Raw genomic sequence first — 26,776 nt, forward strand, 5'->3', positions numbered from 1 at the left:
ATCTGAGAATCTGTCTGTGAAAATATCCATTAGAACAAAACAACAGTTGTGAGGTCATGATCTGTTTGAGCCACGTATAAGCATGGCCGATATCCCATATTGACAACAGTAAAGCCCAAAACTATTTTAACAACTAACTTTCCCATCCCATTCCCCAAACACCAGAGGGCAACAACCGTGTGAGTTGGAAGTAGGGGAAAGGTGCTTTATTGTGGTATATTCTAAACATACAAGGATGACCTTCCAGAGAAGAACTCTGAGAGTCAAATGGCTATGTTCCAAATAACAGCTCCATTTCTCCTATTTATAACTACCTCACAAAGCTTCATTAAGAATCCTTGTTCACAATGAACAGTCAGTTATGTCCTTGGTATGATCATTACTCTGGTTTTACAGTTTGGAGATCAATAAAGGGCAATGTCTTATTTCTTGGTTGACAGGTACACCAAGTAGACTATATTCTCTCCATAACCTAAAAATACACTTTTGATCAAATCTGTAGACAGTCCCAAGCACCTTTCAGTGACCTTATATGGATGCCTAGTTAAAGGTTACATTAAAATAAATAAAAATTAAACATAACAAAAAAGATAGAGTTGAGAGGCGCCGAAGGCTCTAGGCTCTACTGAAGTAGTCCTAAACCCACTAAACCCAAACAAAAACAAAGAAGTCATTTCTCAAGGCTGACACAAGTCAGCTTTCCACATCACAACATTGAGCCACCATCCGGTTACATAAGGCTGCCCTGATCTCACCAACAGGACAGTGACTGTTGTTCTACAGTATCTATCAGGGTAATATTCCCCAGAGATTACCCTGGTCTGCATGAAGGACCTTGAAAAAAACAGACATTGTAGTAAAGTGTGCAGGCAAGCTGTAGAAGTACCCATTTTAAACTATAATTCCTAGCCAGCATTTGATGACATCCGGGTTAGTTGGGAAGAAGACTTATTTGAGGAAACTTGTCAGACAATTGGAGTTGCCTATGTTGAGTTTGATGCCTTTGAGCCAATTCTGTGTTAGTGAGACTGCCCTGACTCTGAGTTTGTGTACATTAGAATTCATCTCTTTTAGTCCTAAGTAATTAACAGGACAAAGTCTTTCAAAGGTTGTTTTAATCCCTGAATAAAGGACTAAGACGTTGTAATAAAACACAACGGATAACTTATGGGGCATTTCCACCTGAGACTTACCCCACACCAGTGTGTGGAGCAAGCAGAATCAAACTCGGAGCAAGCAGAATCAAACTCGGAGCAAGCAGAATCAAACTCGGAGCAAGCAGAATCAAACTCGGAGCAAGCAGAATCAAACTCGGAGCAAGCAGAATCAAACTCGGAGCAAGCAGAATCAAACTCGGAGCAAGCACAATCAAACTCGGAGCAAGCAGAATCAAACTCGGAGCAAGCAGAATCAAACTCGGAGCAAGCAGAATCAAACTCGGAGCAAGCAGAATCAAACTCGGAGCAAACAGAATCAAACTCGGAGCAAGCAGAATCAAACTCGGAGCAAGCAGAATCAAACTCGGAGCAAGCAGAATCAAACTCGGAGCAAGCAGAATCAAACTCGGAGCAAGCAGATTCAAACTCGGAGCAAGCAGAATCAAACTCGGAGCAAGCAGCATCAAACTCGGAGCAAGCAGAATCAAACTCGGAGCAAGCAGAATCAAACTCGGAGCAAGCAGAATCAAAGTCTGCGTAATCAAGACAGTTGCTTAGTAAGCAGGTGTTAACCATAGAAGGAGTTAACCCATTTATGTAAATGCAGGCTGAAAAGTACCAGTGGCCTGAACTTGGCCCCAAGTCAGACCAGGTTCGCTGAAGCCATGATCCAGTGAGACACTGGAGCCGTGCCTTGGAAGTAAAAAACAAAAGTTTGAGCATGAGGTAAGTTTCTTCCTGAGATAAGTCTCAGGTAGAAATTCACCACCAGAATGTGCTGGTTTCAGACAGTCCATGGTTGGTCTGTCTAGTTTCCTCATCATCATTTCCATCATGCACCAAAATGTTGAGAAGGTGTATGATCTGTGATAGGCACGCAGTAGGCCCGAGACTCCTGCACAGTTCCCTAAGGACTGCCACACAGAAATAATATCAGCCCACAGCGAGAAGAACGAGATTGAACTTCACTCAACTTTCTAGAGCATTAGTCACCAACCGGTCGATCGCAATCACATTCCAAGTCGGTCGCCAAACACTTCTGTAAAAAAACAAAGATAAAGCCTTGTATTCCTATTTGTTTTATTCATCTCGGGATGTTGGCGCCCAGTGCACCCGATTCAGCTTCCCTGTGTGGCGGGTAGGCGAACTGTTGCCATTTTGAACTATTTAATTTGTCTGAAGGTACAAACTCTGCCTTCCCGCTGGCCGAGAGAGCAAATCAAGTGCACTATAGGCCTACCGCTGGCCAATCAGATGGCTCAGATTACCATGTCTGCAGTAACGTAGCAGACATAAAAGAAAGCTACAACAAAGTTGATACTGTGAGATTTCAAAATGTTTAAAACCATGAGAGACGAATAGAGCAAAGATATGCTGTTTTTATGAGTGAGTTCATGTTGAAGTTCATACTCTTTGTATTCAACACTTTTATAAGCCATAAAATGTGTGTTCTTCCTATTACCACTGAGCGCTACAACAAGCACTGCAGCAGTAATGATTGAGTGGGAAAGTGTATCGATAGGCTTGATGTTACGTTCCCCAGTTTCTGTGTTTTGGGTTTGTTTGTTTATATGTCTGTGTGCATTTCAGGAAATGGCTTCCTGAATTCCCCCAAGCAGCTGATTGGTCGGCCCCAGCAGATTGGAGCTCTGATCCCGCCCTCTCATCAGGGATACAGTTGTCTGCAATTACCGACTCCTGCTGCAGCTTTAAAAGCCAGTGTTCCTTTGTTACGAGAGAGAGCTTCTTGGTTTGTCCTGTGTTTCGTTGGTTTTCTGTTTAATTGTTGTGAAGTAGTTTGTAGCCCGTCCTGCAGACATATATGGATGTCAAATTGACTATGTTTTTGATTATTGAAATTGTTCACTTTACATTAGTAATGATTCTGTTTTTGTTCCCAGGGGGGAAGGGGAAGGCACCTTGGGAGTGCTTAGGCAAGAGGCCTGCGGGCATACATATGTATACCCGTAGTATGTACTCTGTCTATGCACACTAGGTAAGACCTGGGCAGACCACCCCCTGTATTTTGGTTAGTGCGCCAGGTGGTATTAAGAATAGACAAGTCGTGGGTGGGTAGGTAAGGTAGGAGAGGGGACTTTTGCTTTGTTATTATTAGAGGCTTGAGGCTTTTTTTTAATATAGAAGAATATTTCACTTTCTCTGTTCATAGGAGGAACAACATGAATTTGTACATGAGGCAGAAATAATGTGGTGCGATTCAAGTTTTCGCCATCAGCTGGAAGACTGTTTCCCTTTTTGGTCCGTGTCAGTGGAGGAAAGGGAGAGCGGACGGATGCTGCTCTCTCGCTCTGCTGAGACTGACCATAGATTCAGGTACCATCGACCCAATAAAATAAAAGCAAATTATTTAAATGTATGCTCACTCAGCTGTGCCGCATAAGTAATACAACAACTGATCTATTACCGGTGTGATCATATACAGTATCCTACCTCGAATTCCCAAACAACAATGCCTTGGCAGGGCAATTGAAGAAAAGCCTATATGCAATGAAAATATATTGGGCCTATAGCTTACTGAACAAACCTCATTGCTACAGTACTGTTTTTAATTGGTTAATGTTGCATAGGCTTACGTTTTTTTAAAGTAATGTAAAAAAAAAAAAAAGTCTAAGCGGTAGATCTCTGCTTGCATTTTGACTCAGTGATTTTAACTCAAAGGTTGGTGACCACTGTTCTAGAGTTTTCCCGGTTAACACAATGTTTTGCCTTTACTGTGGCAAATTTGATCGAATCAACGCAATATTAGCCACTTTCAATGCAACATATCAAAACAAAATTAACTATGCAAGAGATTTTCTTGTAGGCAGAATGCATGGGAGTAGGATTCTATTGCATTGACGTGTACCAACCAGCCCTTGCTCTACACAGACCAGTTAGGCTTAACCAATCAGAGCTGCAGTAGGCCTTATATGCAAATAGAACATTGCCATATATGGATATGTGCCATTTACTTTGAACTGGACTGTGTTTACAGCATGAGTGGTTCTGAGCTCGGTTATTAGCCCAGTTATAGATACTTTGTAGTAAGCAATAGGGGAGTATTTACTTCCTACAAGAGCACAAATTGTGTACATTTCGAGACATCTTCGAAAAGCCAGTCAGGTAAAGAGCTTTTTTTTGTCTTAAAGGGCAGTGTTGTATTTTGAGACAGGCTTGAATAAGCTAAGTAGCCAATAGGCAGAGGTTAGTATAATTTGTCTGATTCTCTGTAATAATGGTATGATAGGAATATTAATGCAATTTATTTTGTACAGCAGTTTCTTGCATCAAACAACACAACATTTTCAGTCACCTCCTTGTCTGAAGAACAAGTGGATAAACAGGTTAATGTCAGGCCCTGTATGTTTTTTTCAAAAGTCTCATGGAATGTTGGTGTACATTGAACACCACACATTGGCTGCTACTGCAGGCTGAATGATAGAACAGCTATTTCCATGTTAAAATGGTATGGGATGCATTTTCTCCATTGTTTTTGATGGTAGGCCACTCTGGTAGGCCTACATTATGATCAAATAGCCACAGTAGATGACTTGGCCACTGTTAACTGTAAATGAAAGCGGGTACAGCCCAAGTGTTCACAGTAAACGCACACTGGAAGTTGCACAGAATTTTCACAACGTTCAAGTTTGTGTTCAGCAGACCTGAAATTTGCTCAGTGCTGAGCATTTTTAGAGGGAACATTGGTTACAACACACATAAACACACAGGCACACACACAACAAACATACAGGAACTTATAAAGAGCAGATCCTGAACGACCTTTCAAAATAACACATACACTAACACACGATCAAATTAAAAACTTATGAAGGCCTACAGTATGAAGGCCTGCTGATCTTGGCCGATAAGTGTTTCATACATTGTCATCACTTCATGTGTCCTTCAATTCGACTGATTGCTAAGAATCTCCAAATAACATTTCCCTGCTGTTTCCTAACAGTACCCACTCTCTCCTTTATGCCTCCCCTCTTCTCCCTGTGCTGATTTAAGTATGAACACACTCCCCCTGATAAATCTCTTCTACATGTTTCTGCCCAGACCTCCCACAGCCTTTTCCCCTCCCAGCTGTTCCAGGTGTGTCCTCTGGGCTTCCCTTTCTGTTCAGGCTGTGGCTTCCCTCCCACCTCCAGTCTTTCACTGGCTGTTGCAGACGCTGCCTCCCAATTTGCCCCCGGCAGCGGCCTTCTTGCGTCTCTTGTTGAGCAGTGGGTTGCTGGAGGTGTCCAGGTCTTTGATCTTCACCTGGTCGTAGTCTACACGCATGGTGGCCAGAGCACTGGTCATCTCCTCCTATAGCACACAGAGAGGAAAGGGTTAGGGAGAAAAGGAGGGTGGGAAATAGAGAAGAGAGAGAGAAGAAGAATCAAAGTGAGGGCGGGTTTATTTAATGATAGATAGATAGACAGAAGATAAAGCTCTGCTCTGAATATAGCCTACAGCATAATAAATATGAGAGGAGGCAATAAGCCCTGTTTCTAAAAATGGCTTCAGACCAGACTCTGATGTTTGCCTCCCCCTTGTGGAAGGTCAACCACTCCAGGGTCATCTGGTCTGGGAGCAATTCCATTTCCATATTTTCACACCACAAAATCACTGAAACTCCACTTACATTTTGAGATATCTACGTGGGAAAACGTGTCATTTTCATTGTTTCAACCGTATTTAAAATATAGTCTGGATGTAAAGTCTATACATTCTATGATTCTGTTGATCCTGGGAAGTTCCTGGATGACCAGAGGTGTCAGTGTTAGTCTGATTCTGACCTTCACGTCATCCCACATCTCTCTGTCCTCAGTCAGGACCCGTGTGGTGTGGAGCGGTGTGGAGGGAACAACCATGGACTGCTGCAATGACAAAACACAGACACGATAATATAGTATGCATGCACTGTAAATGCACACACACACACACACACACACACACACACACACACACACACACACACACACACACACACACACACACACACACACACACACACACACACACACACACACACACACACACACACACACACACACACACACACACACACACACACACACACACACACACACTCACATTGATCCAGGGGTGGTTCATAAACTGTGTGATGGTCATTCTGTCGTTGGGGTCTGTCTTTAGCAGCTGATGGATCAACTGTTTGGCTGAGAGAAATCAATAAGAGGATTACAGGTCAAAACGCACACAGACACACACCAGGCCCCAGCCAAGGCGTTGTTTTGGAATAAGGCACCAGTTGGTCCACATGAGCAGGAAGTCCTACCAGTGTGAATTCAGAGATTTAGCCATACTATCCCTGGCATTTAAGAGCTGCTAATCTGAGTTTATGTGCCTTGTCTATGTTTGGGTGTGCTTGTGGATGAGTGTTGTGCTATAAAACTGACTATTTAGAAGTTTGCTTATGTTTGTCTGAATGAAAGGGATTTCTGGGAGTGACAACATTGGAGGGAATGCAGAGCTATACTAACAAATAAACAAAAGCCAGGGCTAATTGTCTAGTGCAGGGATCATCAACTAGATTCCCCCGCAGACCAATTTTGTTCTTGAGTGGATGGTCGGGGGGCCGGAACATAATTACAAGTAATTTGCAGATTGCAAATTGACCGCAAGAAGCCCAAACAGACAACATACTTGACTAAAGCATAATAATGTAAAACCTTGTGTACATTTGAATACAACCACATCTCTCTAATTATGCCCGGGAATACTTGGGAAAAGATTTCCAAAATTAAAATAACTTGGAGCTGATTTTCTGGTATTTTTACCGTATTTTATGTCCAACCTAAGAAAATGCATCATTAGAAAACTTGGGGGGCCAAATAAAAACACCCGCAGGCCACCAATTGAGGAACCATTGTCTAGTGGAAGGATGACCCAACCCAGTCTCACCTTCCTCTGACACCTCAGCCCACTCAGGTTTGGGGAACTCGTACTGGCCCATCCTGATCCTCCGTTTCATCCCTGGAGAGATGGCCTGGCCCGTGTTAGAGTAGAACGGTGGGAAACCACACAGCCTAAACAGAAGACAAATGCATAGATGTTGATAGTTATTAGGTTGCACTGACTATCAAACGATTATATAGTATACATGCACTGTATATGCACACTCACACACACACACACGCACACACACACTACTCACAGGATATACATGATGACGCCCAGAGACCACATGTCACATGACTTGTCATATTTCTCCGGGCCCAAAACCTCAGGAGCTTATAAACAGAAAAACAGACAGATGGAAAATACAATTACTTGTCCAATATTATAAGCAGAATATTGTGACGGACAGTGCATTCGGAAAGTATTCAGACCCCTTGACTTTTTCAGATTTTGTTACGTTACTGTCACACCCTGATCTGTTTCACCTGTCTTTGTGATTGTCTCCACCTCCCTCCAGGTGTCGCCCATCTTCCTCATTATCCCCTGTGTATTTATACCTGTGTTCTCTGTTTGTCTGTAGCCAGTTTGTTTTCTTTCGTCAAGCCTACCAGTGTTTTTCCCTCTGTTCCTGTCTCTTGATTGTTCCTGTTTTCTAGTTTTCCTGGTTTTTACCTTTTCTACCTGCCCTGACCCTGAGCCTGCCTGCCATCCTGTTCCTTTGCCCCACCTATCTGGATTACTGACCTCTGCCTACCCTGACCCTGAGCCTGCCTACCATCCTGTACCTTTACCCCACATATCTGGATTACTGATCCCTGCCTGTGTTGAAGCACCTTTGGCAGCGATTACAGCCTGAAGTCTTCTTGGTTATGATGCTACAAGCTTGGCACACCTGTATTTGGGGAGTTTCTCCCATTCTTCTCTACAGATGCTCTCAAGCTCTGTCAGGCTGGATGGGGAGTGTTGCTGCACAGCTATTTTCAGGTCTCTACAGAGATGTTCAATCGGGTTCGAGTCTGGGCTCTGGCTGGGCCCCTCAAGGACATTCAGAGACTTGTCCCGAAGTCACTCGTTGTCTTGGCTGTGTGCTTAGGGTCGTTGTCCTGTTGGAAGGTGAACCTTCACCCAGTCTGACGTCCTGAGCGCTCTGGAGCAGATTTCCATCAAGGATCTCTTTGTAGTTTGCTCCGTTTATCTTTGCCTCAATCCTGACTAGTCTCCCAGTCCCTGCCACTGAAAAACATCCCCACAGCATGAGGCTGCCAACACCATGCTACACCATAGGGATGGTGTCAGGTTTCCTCCAGACGTGACTCTTGGCATTCAGGCCAAAGAGTTCAATCTTGGTTTCATCAGACGAGAGAATCTTGTTTCTCATGGTCTGAGAGTCCTTTACTGAGGAGTGGTTTCCGTCTGGCCACTCTAACATAAAGGCCTGATTTGTGGAGTGCTGCAGAGGTGGTTGTCCATCTGGAAGGTTCCACAGAGGAACTCTGGAGCTCTGTCAGAGTGACCATCGTGTTCTTGTTTACTTCGCTGACCAAGGCCCATCTCCCCCGATTGCTCAGTTTGGCCGGGAGACCAGATCTAGGAAGAGTCTTGGTGGTTCCAAATTTCTTCCATTTAAGAATGATGGAGGCCACTGTGGTCTTGGGGACCTTCAATGCTGGGAAATGTTTTGGTACCCTTGCCCAGATCAGTGCTTCAACACAATCCTGTCTCGGAGCTCTACGGACAATTCCTTTGACCTCATGGCTTGGTTTTTGCTCTGACATGCACTGTCAACCATGGGACCTTATATAGAATGTGCCTTTCCAAATCATTTTTACATTTTACATTTAAGTCATTTAGCAGACGCTCTTATCCAGAGCAAATTAAAAACTTATGAAAAATCATGTCCACTCAATAGAATTTACCACAGGTGGACTCCAAGTTGTAGAAACATCTCATGGATGATTAATGGAAACAGGATGCACCTGAGCTCAATTTCGAGTCTTAAGGCAAACAGTCTGAATACTTATGTAGATAAGGTATTTCTAAAAACATTTTTTCGCTTTGTCATTATGGGGTATTGTGTGTAGATTGCTGAGTAACATTTTTTATTTAATCAAGTTTAGAACAAGGCTGTAATATAACAAAATGTTGAAAAAGTGAAGAGGTCTTAATACTTTCCGAAGGCTCTGTAAATCTGATTGTTACACATATTCCTACAGTAGTTTAGTATTGTCACCCAGCTCGCACATGATGTTCAGAGAACCATATGTTTCTTAGAGCTTGGTGAGAGTGTGGTTGTTCTATGTTCACTTTGCATACAAACTTCCCACAACATTCTGGGAATGGTGCAGGTCAGTTGCTTGGCTTTGGAACATTCTACACACATTTAAGGAACTTGACAAAATTACATTATTTTCTTGGTATTTAATTCATTTAACAGAATGTTTCCTAAAAGTTCAATCATGGTAACATTTTATTTAAATGTTGGTAATGTTCTAGGAACGTTCTCCAATTGGTGTGACATTGGGAATGTTCTCAAATATTACAAAGAACATTAAAGAAAAACTCTACCCAAAAACTATATTTTGTTATTTGTTTCATTCGTGCATTGTTGATATTGTTCCAAATGTATTGTATGTCAGCAATGAAGTTTTCAAGATATGTAACTTTCAAAATACAGTAATCTGGCCTGTATGATGTGTTTTGCATCATACAGATGTTCTCAGAACTTCCTTGCAACCTAAAAATGAACGTTCCCAGAACAGGCGAAATATTCACTTCCGTTCTCCTAAACGTTTAAAAAAACATATGGCTTCATTTCCAGAACAATGGAAAACCAAAGATGTACGTTCCCACAACTTCCAAGGAATCAAATATGTTAGCTGGGAACTTACCCACATAGTAAGGGGTGTAGCAGGGGGTCTGCAGGAGGTTGTGTAGAGTGGTCTCCTTAGCGAAGCCAAAGTCCGTCAGTTTGAGAGTCCCGTTGCTCTTCTGATGAGTGTACAGCAGGTTCTCAGGCTGAGGGAGGGGAAGTGAAACGTATCTGTCATTAACTGTACGCATATTATTACTAAATGTATGGCAACTCTGTCATTACCTGCTGCTGTTATCTTTATCTGTGTGTCAGTGTCACATTGCTCACCTTGATGTCTCTGTGTGCGATGTTCATGTTGTGGAGAAACTCGATGGCCGTGCCAATATCCCGCATGATCTCTGAGCCCTCTAGATGAGAGCAGAGTTACACAGTCTTAGGACAACACTGTCAGTAACATTACACATATACAGTATAGTATGTCCATTCCCAGAAACAGACTCAATCCTTTTTCCTTGGCCCCCTCCACTCTGTGCCCCTTCACCTCTCTCAGTGAAAGCTTGGTCTCCTCTGGCCTGGATCCGGCTGAACAGTTCTCCCCCTTGCATACTGGAACAAGAGAACCACATACATTGAGTTAACATTGAGATGCTGTCATGGAGTTATCATTCGAAACATAACACTGCCTATAACTCTCGCACATTAGACATTTTTCAAAAAGATGAACTCTGCTACTTGAATAAAAAGCCCTAAAACAATAGGGAAAACAGAAACCATTTAGATGAGGTTGATGTTTCGTGGGATCACATTAGACTGGGAACAGAACAGTCTGCTATGCACAAGCACTTCATCTGCCCCTCTGTCTTTCCATTTTGTCATTATACACATAAACATCCATACAGACGGGGACTCCTCTATCCTCCTCAATGATCTTTGTCTTTCGAAAAACACAGTGAATCACCTTGTGTTATGTGGAAAGAATTGTTTATATGCTCTTTTGAGTGTGCGTGTGTGTATGCATGTGAGAGATAGAGAGAGTGAGCAAGGAGGAAGTGAGTAAGAGAGATTGATCCAAGTCAAACTCAGTTATAGAATATTCTCCTTCATTAAACTAGCTGAGCTTAGCTGAGTTTAGCTGCCCTCCTCTCAACCTCTCTGAGACAGGAAATAGCTGACCACAAAGACAGATTACTTTACAGGGAGCAACACACGTCACATACACCCCCAGCTCTGAATCATCACACTCACTGTCTATGACTTGCCAGTACACAATACTCCCATTTCTTTAGAAATGTAGCTCATTGGAAATCAATGTCAGTATCTAAAAATTCCACATACAGTGCCTTGCGAAAGTATTCGGCCCCCTTGAACTTTGCGACCTTTTGCCACATTTCAGGCTTCAAACATAAAGATGTAAAACTGTATTTTTTTGTGAAGAATCAACAACAAGTGGGACACAATCATGAAGTGGAACGACATTTATTGGATATTTCAAACTTTTTAAACAAATCAAAAACTGAAAAATTGGGCGTGCAAAATTATTCAGCCCCCTTAAGTTAATACTTTGTAGCGCCACCTTTTGCTGCGATTACAGCTGTAAGTCGCTTGGGGTATGTCTCTATCAGTTTTGCACATCGAGAGACTGACATTTATTCCCATTCCTCCTTGCAAAACAGCTCGACCTCAGTGAGGTTGGATGGAGAGCATTTGTGAACAGCAGTTTTCACTTCTTTCCACAGATTCTCGATTGGATTCAGGTCTGGACTTTGACTTGGCCATTCTAACACCTGGATATGTTTATTTTTGAACTATTCCATTGTAGATTTTGCTTTATGTTTTGGATCATTGTCTTGTTGGAAGACAAATCTCTGTCCCAGTCTCAGGTCTTTTGCAGACTCCATCAGGTTTTCTTCCAGAATGGTCCTGTATTTGGCTCCATCCATCTTCCCATCAATTTTAACCATCTTCCCTGTCCCTGCTGAAGAAAAGCAGGCCCAAACCATGATGCTGCCACCACCATGTTTGACAGTGGGGATGGCGTGTTCAGGGTGATGAGCTGTGTTGCTTTTACGCCAAACATAACGTTTTACATTGTTGCCAAAAAGTTCAATTTTGGTTTCATCTGACCAGAGCACCTTCTTCCACATGTTTGGTGTGTCTCCCAGGTGGCTTGTGGCAAACTTTAAATGACACTTTTTATGGATATCTTTAAGAAATGGCTTTCTTCTTGCCACTCTTCCATAAAGGCCAGATTTGTGCAAGATACGACTGATTGTTGTCCTATGGACAGAGTCTCCCACCTCAGCTGTAGATCTCTGCAGTTCATCCAGAGTGATCATGGGCCTCTTGGCTGCATCTCTGATCTGTCTTCTCCTTGTATGAGCTGAAAGTTTAGAGGGACGGCCAGGTCTTGGTAGATTTGCAGTGGTCTGATACTCCTTCCATTTCAATATTATCGCTTGCACAGAGCTCCTTAGAATGTTTAAAGCTTGGGAAATCTTTTTGTATCCAAATCCGGCTTTAAACTTCTTCACAACAGTATCTCGGACCTGCCTGGTGTGTTCCTTGTTCTTCATGATGCTCTCTGCGCTTTTAACGGACCCCTGAGACTATCACAGTGCAGGTGCATTTATACGGAGACTTGAATACACACAGGTGGATTGTATTTATCATCATTAGTCATTTAAATCAACATTGGATCATTCAGAGATCCTCACTGAACTTCTGGAGAGAGTTTGCTGCACTGAAAGTAAAGGGGCTGAATAATTTTGCACGCCCAATTTTTCAGTTTTTGACATGTTAAAAAAGTTTGAAATATCCAATAAATGTCGTTCCACTTCATGATTGTGTCCCACTTGTTGTTGATTCTTCACAAAAAAATACAGTTTTATATCTTTAAGTTTGAAGCCTGAAATGTGGCAAAAGGTCGTAAAGTTCAAGGGGGCCGAATACTTTCGCAAGGCACTGTACACACTTGAGTTAATGCATTCTCACTGCTCCAACCATGTGTTCTTTATTTCCTTAAAACGTGACTACGAGAGAATACTACAGTATATCAAGAGCGTCTATGTCATCTCTGAGTACTGAGGAGAACCTGTGGTGATCTGTGAGGCACAGGTGGAGCCCCAGCTGTGGCCCAGGCCTGCCCACATACTTGGCCTGCATAGACATACCAAGGCCAAGTGACTGACCTTTCCATCAAGCCTAATGGTATCAGAGAGAAGCTATGAGGGATGTCAATAGTTTATGGCTAGCTGATGAAGACAGATAAATGGGACTTGTATTCCCACATAGCAGAGGATTCTGGGCAATGTAGTCAAAGAGCTGACAGGACAAGATCCTACCATTCCATGATGATGAGCAGGCACTTCTTCCCATGATGCATGTTCTCGTACAGACTGAGAATACCAACGATGTAAGGCCCCCCCGACACCCGCCAGTGAAGCTCAACCTCCTGCCTCGCCTTGGGACTGTCATAGAGGATCTGTGTTGGAGTGAAGTGTGGGAAAGGAGTGGAGTACGGGAAGAGCAGAGAGTGAGATTGATTTACTTCATTTAAGCTAAACAATTGACATTCCAACCAGGCACTCGTTCTGTCCTGAAGGGAATTGATCAATCATGACAAAAGAGGCTGGTTGGCCACACACCCGAACCTGATCCATTTAAATGTCAAAGTATTAATCATGATGACACTTAACAACTCCCCTGATTTGCCTGACCTGTCCGTAACAGGACTTCAATGTTATCTTTTCCCTCTTTCAGTTCTCTACCACAGTGGGCCTGTTAAGTCATTTCACACACACACACACACACACACACACACACACACACACACACACACACACACACACACACACACACACACACACACACACACACACACACACACACACACACACACACACACACACACACACACACACACACACACACACACACACACACACACACACACACACACACACACACACACACACACACACACACACACACACAGTAGATAGCTGGCAGGCCTTGACATAGCACCCGTCTTCCATTCCATCAGAGGGTATTTTGGGGTGCTGACAGTTACAGAGTGGGCTCCTGCTGGATAACATGCCGGCCCAGTCACAGAGCTGCAGCTGAGAACAGAACACAACACAGACAGTCTGGCCACCACTCATCCTTTTGCCACAACCTTACACACGCTTTACCTCACTTTTTACAGCTTCAATTATATGACAACGTGGATGGTGAGAGAAATGTGGAAGGTCCTGTACATACATTTCTCTTGCACTTGGAGAAGGAGTTTCATCGAGAAAGTTGTGGTTTCAGAATGACTGGCAATAAACAGAATTTTATGCTCTCATTCGATAATAGAAGTCATAACCGGAGAACCCGAGTCCCTCACTTAACAATGAATGAGATAGTTTCTTGAACACAGGGAAAGTATGCAGAAGTTTGGATTTGGCCCTAAGAGACTTGCTCTCATCGTATCCTTGTTGCATCATCCATCCAAAACGGAATGGCTTATGAGTGGCCAAGGCGCATGCTGTAAAGAGCAGCTAATTAAAAGACACAGGTGAAACTTCAACCTGAACAATCATAAACCCTTTTTTAAGATTTACAATGTTACCATAGGAACTAGGTTTCATATCAACTTCACACAAAATGAGAGATTCTTCATCTTTGAGTATTTATATTGTGAATGAGTGTGTATTTATGTGTGTTTATCGTACACATGTGCTTAGTTGTGTTTTCTTTGGCATGAATTAGTGTGTGAGTGTATTTTTTATATCTATGCCTATAGTGATAGTCTTTCTCTAAAGAGGAAGGATGGATGTGTGGTGAAAGTGGAAGCGCTGCGAAGGACTTCCGTTGGCCTCTTTAACTGATGTGTGTTTAAACTTCATTTCACAACCCACAGTACCCAGGGTCACTATAAAATAGTGGTCTTCATTTCTGTCCAGTATCTGTGAGAAAGAGTCTTGGCTACTTTATTGTGTTTTATGGGTTCTCATATGAAGATACGGATAGCTTAGGGCCCTGTGCGCTTCATTTCTGGACAGTGGATGAGAGCGTCTGCTAAATGATTCAAATGTAAATGTAATGTAGGCACAACTGGAAACGTTGGAAAACTTGTTCCTCCAGGAAAAAAGGGGATTTAAGGTGCTACAAATGGGATGTTTTGAGAAGGAAAACAAAAATCCTGACATTTCTGCCATTTCAGAAAACGTCCATAATATATCTGCAGTAATAGTGGAATGATGTGTTGATTTGCCGTGATATTCACCTCTTGATTTCTACCTCTGGGTCGGCTTCTGTTGTCAAAATGGGATAGCTGTTTTGACTTTGCGGCTGTGATATCTGGTGGAAACCGGGGCAAGCGGCCAATGTAGAAATCTCTCTGTCATTTCCTGCTTGATAGAATTCTATACTGTTCATTCAATTTCTGCACTGAATAGTGTAGGAAATCATTGTTACATCTTAATAGCTTTTCACAGCAATTTTTTATTTTTTACAGCTATTTGAAGCTTGTCAGTGGTGGAAAAAGTACCCAATCATCCTTGAGTAAAAATAATGATACTGTACCTTTATAGAAAATGACTCAAGTAAAAGTGAAAGTTACCCAGTAAAATACTACTTGAGAAAAAGTCTGAATATACAAAATGTTGAATATAAGTATCAAAAGTAAATGTAATAGTATAAATCATTTCAAATTCCTTATATTAAGCAAACCATACCGCATCTTTTCTTGTTTTTTAAATGTATGGATAGCCAGGGGCACACTCCAACACTTAGACATCATTTACAAACAAAGCATTTGTGTTTAGTGAGTCTGCCAGATCAGAGGCAGTAGGGATGAACAGTGATGTTCTCTTGAGAAGTGTGTGAATTGAACCATTTTCCTGTCCTGCTAAACATTCAAAATGTAACGAGTACTTTTGGGTGTCAGGGAAAATGTATGGAGTAAAAAGTACATTATTTTCTTTAGGAATGTAGTGAAGTAAAAGAAGAAGTTGACAAAAATATAAGTAGTGAAGTAAAGTATTGATACCCCCCAAAAAACAACTTAATACTTTAAAGTATTTTTACTTAAGTACTTTACACTACTGCCGAAAGTAAATGGGATGTGGTGGAGGTGGAAGACTTGCTGTGAATGCAGCCTAGTTGCTGTGAATGCAGCCTAGTACTGTTGCAATCCATCTAGCTTCCACATAGGGGATCAATTCTGAGAAATTCAATGTGGGCAAACACGTAGATGCAGAAACACACACACACACACACACACACACACACACACACACACACACACACACACACACACACACACACACACACACACACACACACACACACACACACACACACACACACACACACACACACACACACACACACACACACACACACACACACACACACACACACACACACACACACATCTCATAACAGACTTTCTAGGGTTCAGGGCAAACACGTAGACGCAGAAACACACACACACACACACACAGTAGGTTAACTCTGCTACAGACAACATGTTTTTCTTTACATTAAGCAGACACTCTGAACCTTTGAATGCAGCCAATCTATATACCCCCCCCCCCCATCTTCCTCAAAACCAATCAGATCCTTCTCAGCCCCTTAAACATAGCATTGTGTCCTGGTAGCCACAGAGGAAATCTCATATTTTCCTTCATATAGCTCCATATACTTTCTCACACACACTGGCACATGCAGCATCAATAGCTTTACACGCTGCTGCAAATGAGGACGTTTAGAGACTGTTCAAGGTTGAGGGCAGTCTGGATATTGATGTGTGTGTCTCAGTAACAGAGCTTGTTTACCCTACCTTTCCCTTTATAATTGTTTCCAGCCAGCAAAGCGGAGGTCATAAAATTGAGAAAATAGAGCTGAGAGATAGGCGTGAGAGTGCAGGATATATAATGAGTAGTTATGGAAGAACAGATGAAACTGGAGAGAACGTTAAGAGATACTACTGATATTAGATTAGGAACCTTATCTGATGCTCATTAGATAATAAGATTCCACTTGAAACTAAATGTAGCTAAATCTATAGTATTTACATATAGGCTACACAGGCAGACATTGTACTAATACCGATTTGTGGTATGTAGCCAGGTATAATCCTGAAATATATATTAACCTGAACAGAACATGTTTTTACTATAAAGCTTATCATCACACCATTCTTCTCTGACTGATTAACTGGTTCAATTCTCATAACCAACTTTTCTAAGGCTGGGCTCAGAGTTCAGGTTAACTCTGCTACACGGTACATTTTTAGCCAGACACACATTGACAGATTTTTCACCTAGTCGGCACGGGGATCACTTTCATGTGAGACGAAACCATAGTATTTTAAGTGGGCCTCAACGGAAGCACAGATGGACCACAATCCTGCCAACCATGCCAAAAAGTTGTATAAGCCATGCCAGTGGTTTATAATATAATAACAAGAACCACAAACATAAACAGAAGCCGAGGAAGCTAAAACTACATAGATGCAAATCCATGAAACGAGATTCATCAAAAAACTATTTGAAAGAAGAAGAGCTTGGCTATGAAGAGAGTGAATTAGAGTTCCAGAATGAAACATTCCCCAGCCAAATAAAGGTTCTAATGGAACATATAGTGAATGGAATCTCAGGATTTCCTTCATGGAAGAACACTGGGTCTTTTTAGGCTATACTCAGACTCTTAGAGCTTGCAGCTTGACAAGGCTAAGACGAGAGAACCCTGATCGCTGTAATCAAATCAGATTAAAAGGATGGCTTCTCTCCAGGTCTAGTAGAGTGGATTAAAACTATACTCATCCATTACCCTTAGCGCTTAGGAGTGGACTTAATTATAAAGTGATAGAGCTGGACAGCTGTTCATCCCTATGACTCGTTCTGTCTATGGCTGTTTGTCTTGTGGTTAAAAACAAAGGACAAATCGAGTTGTAAATGTGTCAATTTTATACTTTAGGCACAAGGCTCACCCAGGCTTATACAAACAGAGGCTGGCTTCTGTACAATCACAAAAACACAAAAGCAAACTCTGAAACACCACCACACCCCTGACAGAATATTTTCCAATCCACATTTCACACTTTGTGTTTTATTTGGCATACAGTGGGTGGTGTCCATTCCCTGCAGTCAATATTGAAATGCTTTCCATTGGTCACATTCTCCAAGCTCATAAATTGGATCTGAGTGAGAACCCTTGTAGGACAGCTTTGCCCTGTGGCTCCATGGGTAGTTCCTGGTCACTGTGACCAGAGAGCACTAGGCGAAGCGTGAGGGTCGACTCCGCCCAAAATATGTCCTCACAGATTAAGCATTAAGCATCTGCTTAACAATTATAGGGTTAAGCAGACCAAGTGAGGAGTTTTTGTATGGGGGCAATGAGAGAGTGTTCATTTGGTAAAGATAAAAGTGAATTGCTATTTTGATAGGTGAGGCTTATTTGAGCAAACAGAAGTTTCATAATGCTTACATTTTCTACGAGTATATTGATATGTTTTCTACAAAAGATCAATGGCTAGCTAGGACATTCCCACCTGATCTCGCCTCCTCCAGCCTGTCTTTCGCCTTTGTGGATATGTATTTCCATTAGTAGAGCGGCCAGTCGACCATCTTGTCAATATAATAGATCATCTTTGCTGTGACCTGCTCTGGGTCCTCTCTGACAGTGGGAGTTATGATCAGGCACCTGGTGAGACACCCAATTGTGATTGCAATTAAAATGCGTAACACAGCTTCTTACCTATAATAGGCAACTATACCAGACAATGTCAGTCAGCAGGCCAACTTTCAGTCCTCCAATTTAAAATGCTCATTACTTATCCACAGCATCCGTCAGTACTTGTACCCTAATTATCCACAGCATCCGTTTGCCAAATGGTGTTTTCCTGACTGATTGCACTCTGCTGTATGTTGTCCCAAACACTGAAAATAACCTCTAATAATAATAATTATTGTAAAAACATTTATTTGGAGGGTAGATCAGATTTAATATTGCAGATAGATTGTGGCTTCCATCAATGTAGTCGTCTGCATAATTTCCAATCCCCCATATATTTTTTTGTAAATATATATATATATAATTTATATATTTTAAAAATTGATTTTCCTTTATTATTTTCCCCTAACCCTACCACCCCACCCCTAACTGGAGTAAACTAATGAACAACAACACTTAGGCTTCTACTTCCAGCTTATACATACTATATACATTTTATGGACACGGTATATTTTACAATAGTTATCTTTTGTTTGTTTTTAATCCCAATCTTCAGCTACCCTCAACCCCTCCCATCTATCCCTGAAGACCATCCAGTCCCATCCTTCAGCTACCCTCAACCCCTCCCATCTATCCCTGAAGACCATCCAGTCCCATCCTTCAGCTACCCTCAACCCCTCCCATCTATCCCTGAAGACCATCCAGTCCCATCCTTCAGCTACCCTCAACCCCTCCCATCTATCCCTGAAGACCATCCAGTCCCATCCTTCAGCTACCCTCAACCCCTCCCATCTATCCCTGAAGACCATCCAGTCCCATCCTTCAGCTACCCTCAACCCCTCCCATCTATCCCTGAAGACCATCCAGTCCCATCCTTCAGCTACCCACAACCCCTCCCATCTATCCCTGAAGACCATCCAGTCCCATCCTTCAGCTACCCACAACCCCTCCCATCTATCCCTGAAGACCATCCAGTCCCATCCTTCAGCTACCCACAACCCCTCCCATCTATCCCTGAAGACCATCCAGTCCCATCCTTCAGCTACCCTCAACCCCTCCCATCTATCCCTGAAGACCATCCAGTCCCATCCTTCAGCTACCCTCAACCCCTCCCATCTATCCCTGAAGACCATCCAGTCCCATCCTTCAGCTACCCACAACCCCTCCCATCTATCCCTGAAGACCATCCAGTCCCATCCTTCAGCTACCCTCAACCCCTCCCATCTATCCCTGAAGACCATCCAGTCCCATCCTTCAGCTACCCACAACCCCTCCCATCTATCCCTGAAGACCATCCAGTTTGATTTCTATTTGCCATATATTTTTTAACTGTGCTGTGATATTTCACAAAAGTTCTGAATCTTTCTATTCTAATAGTTTCTACAGATTGTAAATTAAAGATACAATTTTTTTGTTAAGAGTATTATTATATTATTGATCGATTGACTATGATTTTCAAAGTCAACCAGCAGTGCTAACTGCAGAGTTAGCTCCAGGTAAATGGTACAATTCATCAGCCATTCCTGAACCTGTTACCAAAAACAAGCTACATATGAACAATACCAAAACAAATTATCTAATGATTCTGTCTCTCCGCAGTAAAATCTGCAGAGCTGGGATGGTTGTACCCTCCATATATATGGGGCAATGGATGGGTATGGTTTTAATCCACTCTACTAGACCTGAAGAGAAGCCATACTTTTAATCTGATTCAATTACAGAGATCAGGGTTCTCTCATCTTAGACTTGCCTGGCTGCAAGCTCTAAGAGTCTGTGTCTAGCCTAAAAATGATTGCAACCAATAGAACATTATATATATATAACCCTAACCCTAACCCTAACCCATTCTATTGGTTGCAATCATTTTTTATAGTCATTTAAATTGAAAAACTGTACGTTTAAATAACCTCTAATAATTGAATGTGAATGACAACATAGATTTGAATTCAGGACAATTCCAGAAACATATGACTCTTTCTTCTGCCATCCCCTGTAAAATGACCTGCTCTCTTCCCTTCTCTCTCTCCTCCGATTCTGTACTTTATCCAATATTTTTATCCTGACCCACGCCCCCCTCGTCCTTTGTGTGTGACTATATGCTCCTGGTTAGGAGATTCTGATCCGGCTGGATTACTGTAGGACAACCATATGTAAAAAGAAGGATCCGGACCCAGAACAAGGTCAATACGGACCACGGGCCCAGACTATAAAAACAAAATATATATACTTATTTATTATGAATTCAGTCGGAATTCAACTCCTGGTATCATATGAACACCCATAAAACATAGAAAATGTGTAGAATTGCCAGAAAAGAGCTTTAAAACTGCTACATTTTCCCTTCCTTCCATGGCAAAAGTGTAGAATTGTAGGAAATCAGCTTAAAAACTGTATTTTTTTTCTCTGCCAACAAGATGGATGTGAACAGTTTGGGATTGAAAGGGTTGAGCAGGTGGGGGTTTGACACTATGCCGATAAATAACATTATCCATCTGTGACCAGAACTTTTCAAATAATATTTGAGTACCCCTGCCTCTGTAGCCCTGCCTCTGTAGCCTCTGTAGCCCTGTACTGATAGGTGACAGCTTTCCATTGGCCAGAACAACGTGAGTTGTGTGTCGTGTGTGTGTGGTGTGTGATGAGAAAACCTACTGAGCTAAAGCATAAGTTAACAGTGTCTTGCATCATGCCAATGTGCTAAATACTATATGGTCAGATCACACACAAGGTTGTTGCCGCTCAACCAGAAAAGTAACATGCAAAGCACACTCGTGCAGGTGTTGGAACCAGTTCAGAGAACAGAACCAAAAACGATTACATTTTTCAAGGAACAGAACCAGAACCAAAACCGAGAACAAAAGTGATCTATACTGTTCCGGACCAGAACCATTATTTTAAAAGCATGAGAACTGGTTAATAACGTTATTTAACGTTCTGGGCATTTTTTCCCCCAGTCCCACAAAAAACTAAACAAAGCACCTACAGTATGCAAAGCCCTCACTCACTCAAAAACATATTCCTGTGTCTGCCTGCCAGCTGATGATCTTTCCCAGTGTGTGTGTAGACTGCCTCCCTCTCCCCCTCCCGCCGAAGCATGCACAGTCTGCTGTAGCTACAGACGTTACAAACGTGATTCAGAAATTAGGGAGAGAGATTTTTCATTAGAGAACAATGGATGAACTTTTTCAAAGCTAATTAAGGATATTATTACGGTGTTAACTACCCTGCTGTGTTACAAAAAGGTAAGACATGTTTTTATTTGAATTCTGATGCCACTCTGCACACACTTGTTAGCTAGCTAGCTGGTCTAGCTCTTGAAAACTCGAGGCGGCATTATGTGTAATGTAATGGAACGGAGAGTCATGATCAAGGGCTATCTCTGGTCCAATGTTAGTTAAACCAACTCTCTGAAGTTCAAAGACATTCAAAGTTATTTACATTTACATTTAAGTCATTTAGCAGACGCTCTTATCCAGAGCGACTTACAAATTATTTCGTAGAAGCTGCTCCTCCGTAGGTATAATTCTGTGGGCATAATTCAGATAATGCATGTCATAACAACAAGATGCCCACTTGTCTGCCCAACGCATGTGCATAGCTTGCCCGCACCATAGTAAGCTGCTCTATCCATTGGTGAAGTCATTTAATGTCGAGCTAAATGTAAAAAAATATATATATTTCAAAGTTTTAAAAAGGAACAGAAAGGAGTGATATAAACCATGACTTTTTTTTGTTCGAACCGGTTCAGAACTTTATTTTGCTGGTTGGAACAGTGGAACGACACTAAAAAAATAATGGTTCTGTTCAGAATTAAACGATTGGAAAATCATTTTGGTTCCAACCCATGCACACGTGTAAATCAAAACCAGTGTAACACATTTGTTCTGAGCCTCAGCCTATCTCATGATCCCCCCTGCCTGTCTTCCAGGAACACAACCCCAGGAGCAGAGTCAGCACCTTAAAGGAAATCTCCACCAAAAAAACTGTCTTTTGGTATTTGTTTCATACGTCCATTGTTGATACAGTCATAAAATGTTTTCCATGTCATCAATCATGTTTTCAAGATATACAGTACCAGTCAAAAGTTTGGACAGCGACTCATTCAAGGGTTTTTCTTTAATTAGACTATTTTCTACATTGTAGAATAATAGTGAAGACATCAGAACTATGAAATAACACATACAGTGGGGCAAAAAAGTATTTAGTCAGCCACCAATTGTGCCAGTTCTCCCACTTAAAAAGATGAGAGAGGCCTGTAATTTTCAACGTAGGTACACTTCAACTATGACAGACAAAATGAGAAAAAAAATCCAGAAAATCACATTGTAGGATTTTAATGAATTTATTAGCAAATTATGGTGGAAAATAAGTATTTGGTCAATAACAAAAGTTTCTCAATACTTTGTTATATACCCTTTGTTGACAATGCCAGAGGTCAAACGTTTTCTGTAAGTCTTCACAAGGTTTTCACACACTGTTGCTGGTATTTTGGCCCATTCCTCCATGCAGATCTCCTCTAGAGCAGTGATGTTTGGGGGCTGTTGCTGGGCAACACGGACTTTCAACTCCCTCCAAATATTTTCTATGAGGTTGAGATCTGGAGACGGGCTAGGCCACTCCAGGACCTTGAAATGCTTCTTACGAAGCCACTCCTTCATTGCCCGGGCGGTGTGTTTGGGATCATTGTCATGCAGAAAGACCCAGCCACGTTTCATCTTCAATGCCCTTGCTGATGGAAAGAGCTTTTCACTCAAAATCTCACGATACATGATCCCATTCATTCTTTCCTTTACACGGATCAGTCGTCTTGGTCCCTTTGCAGAAAAACAGCCCCAAAGCACGATGTTTCCACCCCCATGCTTCACAGTAGGTATGTTGTTCTTAGGACGCAACTTGGCATTCTTTGTCCTCCAAACACGACGAGTTGAGCTTTTATCAAAAAGTTATATTTTGGTTTCATCTGACCATATGACATTCTCCCAATCTTCTTCTGGATCATCCAAATGCTCTCTAGCAAATGTCAGACGGGCCTGGACATGTACTGGCTTAAGCAGGGGGACACGTCTGGCACTGCAGGATTTGAGTCCCTGGCGGCGTAGTGTGTTACTGATGGTAGGCTTTGTTACTTTGGTCCCAGCTCTCTGCAGGTCATTCACTAGGTCCCCCCGTGTGGTTCTGGGATATTTGATCACCGTTCTTGTGATCATTTTGACCCCACGGGGTGAGATCTTGCGTGGAGCCCCAGATCGAGGGAGATTATCAGTGGTCTTTTATGTCTTCCATTTCCTAATAATTGCTCCCACAGTTGATTTCTTCAAACCAAGCTGCTTACCTATTGCAGATTCAGTCTTCCCAGCCTTTGACAGCTCTTTGGTCTTGGCCATAGTGGAGTTTGTAGTGTGACTGTTTGAGGTTGTGGACAGGTGTCTTTTATACTGATAACAAGTTCAAACAGGTGCCATTAATACAGGTAATTAATACAGGTAACGAGTGGAGGACAGAGGAGCCTCTTAAAGAAGAAGTTACAGGTCTGTGAGAGCCAGAAATCTTGCTTGTTTGTAGGTGACCAAATACTTATTTTCCACCATAATCTGCAAATTAATTAATTAAAGATCCTACAATGTGATTTTCTGGATTTTTTTTTCTCATTTTGTCTGTCATAGTTGAAGTGTACCTATGATGACAATTACAGGCCTCTCTCATCTTTTTAAGTGGGAGAACTTGCACAATTGATGGCTGACTAAATACTTTTTTTGCCCCACTGTATGGGATCATGTAGTAGCCAACAATGTGTTAAACAAATCAAAATATATTTTATATTTGAGATTCTTCAAAAGTAGCCACCCTTTGCTTTAATGACATCTTTGCACACTCTTGGCATTCTCTCAAACCCACTAAGTGTCACTAGCGGTATACACTAGTTGCCCATGTTAATTACCGTGTTATTACACCACCGTGGCTTTTCCTCAATAGAATACGTATTTACAACGTCATGCTAGTACTTGGCACATGGTGAATGGGTTTGTATACTGTTAGAAAACATGGTTCCAATGGTTTTCAGCTGTCCCCATAGGTGAACCTGTTTTAGTTCCAGGTATAACCCTTTTGGGTGCCATGTATAACCCAAAAAGGCTTCTACCATGAAACAACAAGTGTTATTTAAAGGGTTCTCCTATGGGGACAGTCGAAAAACCCTTTTATAGACATCATCTTTTTTCTAAGTGTATAGGCAGAGATAAATCTGAAAAGAAACTCCGATCAAAGTTCCTAAGTTAGTTGTTCTAGTTGATTTGATCTTCACTAAGGAATATGCAAGATCCCAATATGACCAAATGGAATCAGGACTCACACTCCGAGTGAGCAACAGCCTATTTCCATTGGTAGGTGATATTACCTTCAGTGCGCACTTCTCCCCCGTCTTCTTATTTGTGCATTCCAGAACCTTCCCATTGATCCCAAACCCAAGGACCTGACTAGATATCTTATAATCGTCTGTCACCGCGTTACGCTTTATCTCCAATTTGGGGAACTCCGGCAAGGGGAAGTGCGTGGAATCCGTGTCCTGTGCCGTACGCACTGCGCTGTCAATGGGGGCTGGCTGGGTTGAAGGTTCTGATGGGAAGTCTGGTTCTGGCTCAGCCTTCGGCAGTTCCGAAGGTTTCTCCTTACAAATACCATTTTGTAGCATGGTCCCACAGATGCTGTGTCTCTGTGAGTGGTCCCCCGGGATGAAAAAAAACGACCTCAATAGGCTAATATGATTCGCAAGTGAAATGACGCGCTTGTCCGTTATTTACACCAAGCAGAAATGACTCCCAGACACTGAAAAAGGGCGCGCATCCGGTAGTCACTTTATCTTGGCCAGTTCCTGCGTGACTTGGGATGTTTAAAACAAAAGTCCCACTATTAAAAAAGTTTGAAACTAAAAGTTATCTATAACTTAAATTATTCTATTCGAGTTCAATTCAATAATCCTGTATATCCACAGTGTAATATTTGTTTCACTAAAACATGTCCACATCTGAGTAGGCTATAGTAGAATGACTTCGGTTAAACTGGCCTCGTCACTTTCCAACGTCCTTTCGTTACATTCACACCGGCTACTGACTGAGGAGCTTGCGGAAACATTACCCTCTACTCAAGTCATATTTCTCTAGCGGCTGTCTTTTAAAGGAGCAGTACAGTTGACAAATAACTGGTAGTCAGGGTAGGGGTGAGTTGAATGGAATCGAATCAAAATGTTTCCCCTGAAGACTAACAACAAGTAGGATGGTTTCTATGCAATACATACTATCCACAGATGTCAGATTACTGTATATGTTAGATTACGTGTTTAAAATGACTGCCAGTATTAGCTAAGAAGGCGATGCCTGCTTCAGTTTTCATGGATATCCATCCCTCTATTTACACTACGTGACCAAAAGTATATGACCAAAAGTTTATACACCCATTCTAATTAGTGGATTGGGCTATTTCAGCCACACTCATTGCTGGAAGGTGTATAAAATCAAGCACACAGCCATGCAATCTCCATACACAAACACTGGCAGTAGAATGGCCTTACTGAAGAGCTCAGTGACTTTCCACGTGGCACCGTCATGAGCTGGCCCGGTCAGTTGCAAGTGCTGTTATTGTGAAGTGGAAATGTCTAGGAGCAACAACAGCTCAGTAGCAAAGTGGTAGGCCACACAAGCTAATCTGGAGGTGAAAGAAACGCATACCTGTTTAGGTGATGTGCCGGCTAGCGGAGTAGAAGACTTGAAAAAGAAAAGGAGAGCTCTATAGGAGCTCAGATGCAATAATTGATTAACCTAATATCCAACATTTCGATAGACAAGCTGCCTTCATCAGCTCACAAGCTCACCGAATGGGACCTCCAAGTGCTGAAGCACAAAGCACTTAACAATCGTCTGTCCTTGGTTGCAACACTCACTACCGAGTTCCAAACTGACTGATAGCAACGACAGCACAAGAACTGTTCATATGGAGCTTCAGGAAATGGGTTTCCCTGGCCAACCAAGTGTCAAGTGTCAAGTGTGCCAAGTGTAGGCTGGAGTGACGTATCATGCTTCACCATCTGGCAGTCCAATGGATGAATCTGGGTTTGGCGGATGCCAGGAGAACGCTACTTGCCTGAATGCATAGTGCCAACTGTAAAGTTTGGTGGAGGAGG

The 26,776-nt window shown here is 42.2% G+C and overlaps 1 protein-coding gene across 1 annotated transcript; it reads right to left on the reverse strand.

Annotated features, from left to right (window-relative positions):
• Window positions 1–4,578: 4,578 nt before the first annotated feature.
• Window positions 4,579–25,694, reverse strand: LOC124031447 (MAP kinase-activated protein kinase 2-like). Its single transcript, XM_046342685.1, has 10 exons — window positions 24,998–25,694; window positions 13,221–13,360; window positions 10,421–10,485; window positions 10,207–10,286; window positions 9,956–10,082; window positions 7,324–7,399; window positions 7,071–7,195; window positions 6,240–6,325; window positions 5,942–6,022; window positions 4,579–5,468 (listed from the first exon to the last, which is right to left on the reverse strand). The coding sequence occupies exons 1-10, from the start codon at window positions 25,289–25,291 to the stop codon at window positions 5,313–5,315; spliced, it is 1,230 nt and encodes a 409-aa protein (XP_046198641.1). The 5' UTR covers window positions 25,292–25,694; the 3' UTR covers window positions 4,579–5,312.
• Between the last annotated feature and the right edge of the window lie 1,082 nt (window positions 25,695–26,776).

Source organism: Oncorhynchus gorbuscha, linkage group LG03 (assembly GCF_021184085.1).
Source record: "Oncorhynchus gorbuscha isolate QuinsamMale2020 ecotype Even-year linkage group LG03, OgorEven_v1.0, whole genome shotgun sequence".
In the NCBI taxonomy this organism is placed as follows: domain Eukaryota; kingdom Metazoa; phylum Chordata; class Actinopteri; order Salmoniformes; family Salmonidae; genus Oncorhynchus; species Oncorhynchus gorbuscha.